This window comes from Petaurus breviceps, unplaced genomic scaffold, assembly GCF_028583685.1.
Source record: "Petaurus breviceps papuanus isolate PSGF00001 unplaced genomic scaffold, PetGlider_PUasm1.0 176, whole genome shotgun sequence".
Taxonomy (NCBI): Eukaryota; Metazoa; Chordata; class Mammalia; order Diprotodontia; family Petauridae; genus Petaurus; species Petaurus breviceps.
This window is the reverse complement of record NW_027185771.1, coordinates 16,119,295-16,127,994: the sequence shown is the minus strand read 5'-3', so window position 1 is coordinate 16,127,994 and position 8,700 is coordinate 16,119,295. Positions and strand designations below refer to the sequence as shown.

The following is an 8,700-nucleotide window of genomic DNA, read 5'->3' as shown; positions in this document are numbered from 1 at the left end:
ACCACCTTCCCCTCCCACCCCACCCAAGGTATTTCCTCTGCACCAAAAGGAAGAGACAAGGACTGCAGTTCTGCTCTTTTTATTAACTCTGGCCCCCAAGGCCATGGGGAGAGTAAAAGACGAGTGTCTGCAGCACCTCTGGGCTCTCACACCTCCACCAGGTCTGGTTCCATCAGTACTTGTCTGGCCCAATCCAGTAGTGATGGGTAGAGTCTATGAGAGAAGGCACAGAGGCTAGGCTTAGGGGTGACAGGCTAAGACAGGAGCTCTTCTAGTGGAAGGCAAACGGGGAAGGCAGACAGACACTGACCTAGTAGCTACAACCTGGGAGCAGAGGCGGACGCTGGGCTCTGGGTAGTTGTACTGGAAGGGTGAGCCATCCAGGTGTCTCTCTGGAGGGACCTAGAGGAAAAAGGAAGAAGGTGAGCAGTAAGGCCCCTTCAAATTAAAGTCAACCAGTCAAAAGCCTCTTACCTCTCCAGTTCCCCCACACATACAGAGGAACTGAGCATGTTCCTTCCCCCCACACCCGCTCTCACCCTGGCTGAGGCCGGGCCTTCTCCTGGGCTGGAGTTGCCTGAAGGAGCACTCTCTGGAACCCAGAGAGAACTCTTCGCCCTCTTGCTCACAAATTCAAGGCTGGGCTTCCTCCTTAGTTTGTCCTTTCTTCCCCTGGCCCTAGCTCTAGCCAGGGCTTCAAGAGGCTGCTGGTAGCCACCTGTGCTGGGGGTTTCCCACTTGTCCCTAGAGATAGTGGCTGCTGCCGGGGGAGAAGAGGGAAAAGATGGAGGGAGCTGGTCCTGTGGATCCTGGGGGTAGGAGGTCTGGATACAAGAGGAACCACTGCCCTGAAAGAGCAAAGGTGACAGGTCGAGGGGCTCCCTGCACCCTGAAGAGGAGGATTCCTGGTTGTTGATGAAGTTATCCTTTAGCCGACTTGGACTTCCTGCAGTCGGTATGGGCAAAGAGTCCAGGGCTTCTGGCAATGACAGGAAAGAGAGAAGAAGTCAGAGACTCCCGACTAAGCTCTGGGAGAGGGAGTGAAGGCAGAGTCCTTCAGGCCAAGCAATGATGGCCCCATCCCTGCCCCTTGGCTCCAGCCAGATTGCCCTGGGACCCCTACAGTGAGGACTCCAGAAGACCCTTGGAATCCTTCCCACCTCACCCCTGCCCCTTATCTACCTACATAGGAAGAAGAGGAGGAAGAGGACTGTGTCAAGGACAGGACTGGGAGTAATTGCCAGGGGTCTGCTGGGATCTTCTCTAAACTCTGCAGCTCAGGGCTGTTTTCAGACACTGGGGCAGGGGGAAAAAAGAGAAGACACAGGGTGAGCAATCCTGGGGCTTCCAAGCCAGTACATTCTCCCACTTCCCCACAGGGGTCCCTCACCTGCCCTCAGGTTCAGAAGAGTATCCTCCTCTTCTTTGCTAATATGCAGCCTCAGACCCAGAATTGTGAACACGGCTTCTCCCTGTGGGGGACAGTGAAAGGAGTATGAGATGTGGGTTTAAAACTTGGCAAAGTGACTTCTTCAGTGCCCAAGTCTCTTCTCTATGGTCCCTTCCAGCTGTCCATCTTGGGACATGAGGCTCCTGTACTGCTTGCTACCCACTACCTCCTCCCTTTGGACCAGGGTCCAAAAATACAATTCTGAGAAGGGGTCCAGAAACTTCACCTCATACACACTCTCTCTCTCTCTCATACCCCCAACCCTCTCCAGACTGACCTGGGCCCTCCTTCGAGAGGCTTTCCATCGAGTAAGGGGAAGAGACCCTCCCTGGGAACCCCCCAGTTCTAGGCAGCTCTGGGCCTGACAGCTTAGTAAGCTACGTCGGTCTTCACACATCTCTTCCAGCAATTGAGACAATGTAGAACTTCGATCTGGGGGAGGATGGTGTGAGGGAATGAAGACAAATTATCTCCCTTCTTCCTTCAGTCCACACCCACCCGTGCCAGGACTCCCAGGGGTACCTATGTTAGGGGGGGTCCTCTCCCTTTCATGGTGCCTGTAAGGACAGAGCAGAGAGCTGGGCCTTAGCAGATCCATGGACCCCAGGCCCCCACAAAGCTTTCCTGTATCTTAAAAAGAGAAGGAGCCACTCATAAGCTCCTCCCACCTCCCCACTGCTTCCACACATTTCTCTTCCAAGCACATACTCACTTTTTATACTCCTGAAGTTTTCTCCGAACAGCTGGGTCCCAGTTACTAAAGTGACAATGAGGACAGTTACTGGGGATTCCCCTTCTCCCTTGGGCAATGAGGGTCAGTGTAGGGAACAGAGAAACTAGGAGGAGAAGGGAAGATTAGGGCCCTAAGGTACATGATAGGGATGGGACAGAGGCTTGGCTCGGGAAAGTCTTGAGGAAGAGGCATAAGGATTACAGACCCACTAGGTCAGGAGGGGAGGAGAGCTCCACCCACCCCAAAAGTATCTTCAAGGAGAGACCAGACTGAGATGAAAGGTGTCAATGAAGGAAATCAGTGTAGGAAAGAAAGGACATGAAAAATCCTCAAGATAAGGAGGGAGTCTGGGAGGGACAGGGGACTCTGGAAAGGAAAGGAGGGGCCCTCTCACCAACTCATTACCCCCTCCCTGGGGAACTCCGTGGGCAGCAGGATTAATCGATGCACCCAAAGGCAGAACTCTCCATTACTCTGGGCAGGGTGAAGAGAGTCAGTCAGAACTGAAGCCTTCTGACCACCCCACACCCAGAAGCCCTCGTCCCTGTCCCCCACTCACCAGTGAAGCCTCAGCCACCTCTTGAACAGACACTCTGAAGTCCTGCAGCAGAAGCAGCCGGCCCACTGCCCTCCTAAAACCGAAGTGCTTCTCTTCCCTGCAGGAGTCCCCACATCAGACCCCTTCCCCAATCCCCCCTGCTCCCCCAGTGACCCCAACCCCCCATACTCCAGCCCCTCCAGCCACATGTGGGAACCTGAGGTCCAGCCAGGGCCTCTGCTGCTCCTCACCAGGCAGCCATGCTCAGGGCCTCGGGGGTCACCAGGCAATGCACACTGTGGGTCCCATCGGTCACCAGCAGGATGGCAGAGGCCTCTCCACCAATCAGCTCCAGGCTCCCTCCAGGCTCCGCCTCCTTAATCACCTGCAGATATCACCATGGGTCTCTTCGGTCCCGCCCCCAAACAGATTAGCCCGCCTATTTTCACCACTTGTCCAATGAGCCTCTTCCTGGCCGGGCACGGCCACGCCCCCAACACATGACTCCGCCTCCCCTGCCAGGCAACACCCTTGCCCAATGACCCAGAGGCTTTTTCTCCTAACCTTGCTCGCCTGTTGGCCACGCCCCTCGCCCAATGACTCCGCCTCTTTAGTGACCACACCCTAGGCTTCACCCTTAGGGGCCGCCACGCCCCTCTCAGCATACTCCTTACCTCCAGCAGCTGCCCGAGCCCCTCTCCCTTCCCTTCCAGCCCCGAGCTCTCTCCAGGCTCCAGCCCGAGGAGCAGATCCCGGATCCAGGGCTGCAGGACAGGCTTCCACGACGTCGCCATGGCCGCCCGCGCACTGCTCAGAGGCGAGGGATGCGCGCTATTTCCCGCCGCCCTGACTGACCTCTGTTTCCGGAAGAGGAAACCGCTGGCCTGGGGAGGAAGTGCTAATCTCAGACGAGGTCCCGCCTCCTGAGGGCTGACTCGGGTGGGCCGAGTGCGCATGCGCGGTGTCGGGCGGGCTTCTGTAGGGGCGCGCGTCTGCGATTGTTTAACGTATGTGCCTGGTATCTCCAGTTTCACCTCCACAGCATCTCTATGTTCGCCCCTTTCTGTCCTCTGACACCCTCATCACCCCATACTTGGACTACTGCCAGGAACTGAGGGTGGGGGGAAGGACGGGCGGGTCTCCCCCTTCCGGTCCATTCTCTCACCCAAGTGATTTTCCTAAAGTGCAGGTCAGGTCACGTGACACGCACCTCCTCCCCCACTCCATAACCTCCAGTGACTTCTTGCGGCCAGGGCCAAATGCAGAACGCTCTGTTATTCACAACCCTTCACAAGCCAACCCCTAATAAAAATAAATAAACAAAAATTAAAAAAAAAAAAACACGAGACAACCTCCTCCTACCTTTCCAGCCTTCCTCCTCTCCTGCACGTCCTCCTCCATCCAGTGACCCCGGCCTCCTACTGTTCCAGACCCAGCCGCTCCGTATCGCCTGTGGGCATTCTCTGGGGCCATCCCCCAAGCCCCAAGGGTCTCCCTCTTCTGCTCAGGACTGCTGACCTCCCTGGCTTCCTTTAAGTCCAACAAAAATCCCACCTTCTACGGGGAGCTTTCCCTAACCCCTCTTAATAGCACTGCCTTCCCTCCGTTAATTATCCATTTATCCGCCATCTAGTTATTTGTATATATTTGTCTATGTTATCCCCTCCTTCAGATTGTAAGCTCCTCGAGGACAGGAACTCTCTTTGGCCTCTTTCTGTATTCCCAGACCTTAGCCCAGTGCCTGGCACAAGGGAGACAGTTAATACATGTTTGCTGACTGATTTCTGTAGTGTTTTTTAAATTGTTATATTTTAATTTTCCAATTACATATAAAAACAATTAGTGGCGGCTAGGTGGAGCAGTGAATACAGCACTGGCCCTGGAGTCAGGAGGACCTGAGTTCAAATTCGACCTCAGACACTTAAACACACACACACACACACACACACACACAAACTAGCCGTGTGACCTTGGGCAAATCACTTAACCCCCATTGCCCTCCAAAAAGCAAAAATAAAATTTCATACAAAAACAATTTTTAACATTTAAAACAATTTTGAGTTCCAAATTCTCTCCCACCCTCAGCCCTCTTTGAGAAAGCGAACAATTTGATATAAATTATGGGTCTTACAAAACATAGACCCCCCAAAAAAAGTTTTTAAAAAGTATGCTTCGTCTGCATTCAGATTTCATCAATTCTTTCTCTGAAAGTGGATGGTATTTTTCATCAAAAGTCCTTTGGAATTTTCTTGGTTCATTGTATTGCTAAGAATAGCTAGGTCATTCACAATATTGCTGCTACTGTGTCCAAAGTTCTCCTAGTTCTGCTCATTGCACTTTGCATCAGTTCATATAAATCTTCCCAGGTTTTTTGAAATCCATCCTGTTCATCATTTCTTATAGCACAATAGTATTCTATCACAATTGTATACCACAACTTGTTCAGTCACTCCCCAATTGATGGACATCCCTTCAACTTCCAATTCTTTACCACAAAAAGAACTGCTAGAAATATTTTTATATAAAAAGGTCCTTTTCCCTTTTCTTTGATCTCTTTGGGATGGGGCATCTAAATGGTGAAGTGGATAGTGTCATGCCTGGAGTCAGTTCAAATCCAGCATCAGACACTTACTAACTGTATGACCCTGGGCAAGTCACATAACCCTGTTTGCCTCAGTTTCCTCATCTGTAAAATGATCTGGAGAAGGAAATGGGAAACCAGTCCAGTATTTTTGCCAAGAAAACTCCAAATGGGGGCATAAAGGTCAGACACAACTGAACACAATTTTAGGATACAGTTCTGCATTTTTTGAGTCACAGTCCTTCCCTCGCATTAAACCTGTGCAAATATCATTATCCTCATTCTACTTTCACAAAGTCACCTGACTCCCAAGAGTCCTACAGAAGCATTTATTACATAGTTACTATGTACCAAGTAGGTGATATGTATATTTGCTAGGATATGGGAGAACAAAGAAAAGCAAATGTATATTATATGTGTGTATGTACACACATACATATAGTATAGTGTATGTGTGTGTGTGTATATGCATATATACACATACATGCAGACTCATAGCTGGAATTTGAATGCAGTTCCAGAGTTCTAAACCAAGTGCTCTCTCTCCAGGCAATGAGAAATACTACCTTCATTTCTGTTTCTAAGGGGGTTCTGGTGGTGGCAGTTTCCTAGGTATTGGTCTATTCTGCTTCTTTTCCCTCCTCATGAAGAAACTGGCAGCAAAATGCTCCTGCACCTGGGATATACAAGGTTCAAGGGGTGTGGGAGGTTGTAGGACACACGTATGGGGTATGTTCAGCAAGGGCTGGAAAGAGCACCCCTACCCACGGAGACCAGGTTCACACTGTGACCCAAGGTGAGTGAGACTTCCCATATTTCTTACTTCCCTTTGTAATTTCCCCACTGCCAGGCAGCCACCACTACAGAGTAAGCTACTAAAGAAATTCTCCTTGCATGAAGGGATTAATTAAATGAGCCAATATACAAAATCCTTTGAAAAGCTAAAACACTATACAAATGCTATTTGTACTATAAATTATGGAGCAAAATAAAGTCTATTTCTATCTCCCTGTACTAGACAAATGCTATTATTGTTAGTACTATGAATCTTATTATTAATTGAGCACCTTAAATGTGACTGATTTTTGTTTAAAAATAAACTAACAGCACCAGTGAAATCTTCACTAGCCTGGGAGTCAGAAGACCTGGGATGAGATGGTCAGTCTCTCCCTTTAATAAATGTATTGAATTATATTGGTTTAGGATTATTTCCAAAAATTAGATTTTCCACTGCTAAGGATGATGTGCCACAGGCTCCAAAGGATGGTACAAAGAAGGCAATTGGCAATTTTTCAGTGGCATCTTGAGAGGGTGGAGCGATCAATGTCCCCCTGCCCCTTTACCACGACTATAATGGAAGGAACCTTTCATTGGCAGCTAGGTGGCGCCGTGGTTCACAGAGTACGAGACCTGGAGTTAGGGAAGAGGCATTCAAATGAGGCCTCCTACCCTTACTAAAGAACAGCTAGGTTTAGGGTTAGAATGTTTTTTATATTTTGAAGTTGAGTATATACAGTGCCAGGCCTGAAGTCAGGGAGACCAGAGTTCAAATTGGGCCTCAGACACTTGCTAGCTGTGTGACCCTGGGCAAGTCACTTAACCCTGTTTGCCTCAGTTTCCTCCTCTGTAAAATGAGTTGGAGAAGAATGACAAAACACTCCAGCATCTTTTCCAAGACCCAAATGGGGTCAGGAAGAGTTGGACGAAGCTGAAAAGACTGAACAACACACTAACTGTGTGACCCTGGGCCAGTCACTTAACCTTTCACTTAACCTCTCTCTGTCTCAGTTCCTCATCTATAAAATGGGGATAATAGTACCTCCTTCCCTGAGTTGTGAAAATCAAATGAGAAAAATAATTGTAAAGCGCCTGGCATATAGCAAATGCTACATAAATGTTAGCTGATATTATTGTTTGGAGACAGAGGCTCCAGTTTAAATGCTAGCTCTTCTGCTTTTACAACTTACACTGTACAATCCTGGACAGCTTCCTCTCTCTGTGCCTGTTTCCCCATCTATCAAAAGAAGGCTTTTCTAAGAGTTCTCTTCCAGCTCTACACCCTGTTTCCCAAATGTTTTGAAGTGGACAGTCCTGGGGATATAGAAATGCTGCTTTTAAAGAACTCTGTCTCATCACTTACAGCAGCATTTTCCCAAACTCCTCTGGCCTTTTTTTTTTGCATGTAACATCTGACAGAAGCCATAAATGTTGTCTGAGGGACTGCTGGGGAGGGATGGTATACCCTGGGAAAATTATGGAGCAAAATAAAACCTATTCCTATCTCCCTGAATAATAAAGCATCTTCATACATGCCTGGTTTAATATTTTAGAGGGGAAATACTGCCAGCATCAAAAATGTACCATGTAACCCCTACTTATATAGAGCACTTTCTAGAGAACTGAGCAGTTAGTCATAGCTAGAAATGACCAGCCTCGGGATGGAATTGGCATGACAGAAATATAAGGCATGGTCCCTACCTACCAAGATAACAGAATTTCACTGTCTTCTCTGACAGCAACTCTGGCTAAAGAAATTCCCTGCAAGCTAACCTGGCTGAAAGGAGGAAAAGATTGGGTCAATGGAGAGAGAATGCAGCTACCGTTATTATCCATTCCAGCCATTCAGCCCATTTTACAGATAAGGGAAGGGTCAAGGACTTACCTAAGGTAACAATGTGCAGGAAGCAGCTCCGGGGAGCTCTTCTCTTTAGAGAACCATCCTCCAACAAACTTAGATGCCACTTCCTTCATCATGAAGCTTTCCCCATCCCTCCTTGAACCACATAAACAACTTTGTTTTGCACCTTCCTAATGAGGAGGTAAGTTTGTTTATTGTAGCTATTTGTTATTATTTATGCCTTAATGTTAGCTCTTTAAGATTTACCTACGGCACTACCCTGTGAGATAGGAAGTTCAAGCATTGTGCCCATTTCATAGATGTAGAAGCTGTCTCAAAGAGAACGACGTGCCCACAGCTAGCAGAATTGTCAGACAGGATTGAAACCTGGGTCTCTGGAGATTAAGTCTAGGGCCCACCTATCTGCCCACCCCACTCTGTACCCCGTAGGAGGCTGTAAGCACCCAAAGGGCAGGGATCACGGTCTTCTCTAAACTGACTGTTTCTCCCAACGCCTACAGGAGGTGTTTAATCAATGTTGTTGTTGTTGTTTTTTAATGAGTGAGTACAGAAGACAGTGGGGATACCCTAGAGGGGGTCAGGGATGGGGAGGTCTGTCCAGGTCCGCGCAGGTGCCTTTGCTGGGGGTGGGGGTGTGCTGCATCCTTGGGTCAAGGATCCGGGCGTCAGGACTCGGAGATTTGTGTCCTGGCCGCGATGTACTTCTCCACCCGACTCTGCACCGGGGAGGAAGAGGGGCCCAAGGCTCGGGAGGGGAAGC

At 49.1% G+C, this 8,700-nt stretch overlaps 1 protein-coding gene across 1 annotated transcript; it reads right to left on the bottom strand.

The window, feature by feature from the left end:
* Nucleotides 1-63: 63 nt before the first annotated feature.
* Nucleotides 64-4,025, bottom strand: ACD (ACD shelterin complex subunit and telomerase recruitment factor). Its single transcript, XM_069085733.1, has 12 exons — nucleotides 3,396-4,025; nucleotides 2,973-3,106; nucleotides 2,743-2,839; nucleotides 2,578-2,657; nucleotides 2,163-2,207; nucleotides 1,973-2,007; nucleotides 1,728-1,882; nucleotides 1,391-1,472; nucleotides 1,183-1,296; nucleotides 540-979; nucleotides 311-402; nucleotides 64-213 (listed from the first exon to the last, which is right to left on the bottom strand). Exons 1-12 carry the CDS (start codon nucleotides 3,675-3,677, stop codon nucleotides 147-149), a joined length of 1,623 nt encoding a protein of 540 aa, XP_068941834.1. The 5' UTR covers nucleotides 3,678-4,025; the 3' UTR covers nucleotides 64-146.
* Between the last annotated feature and the right edge of the window lie 4,675 nt (nucleotides 4,026-8,700).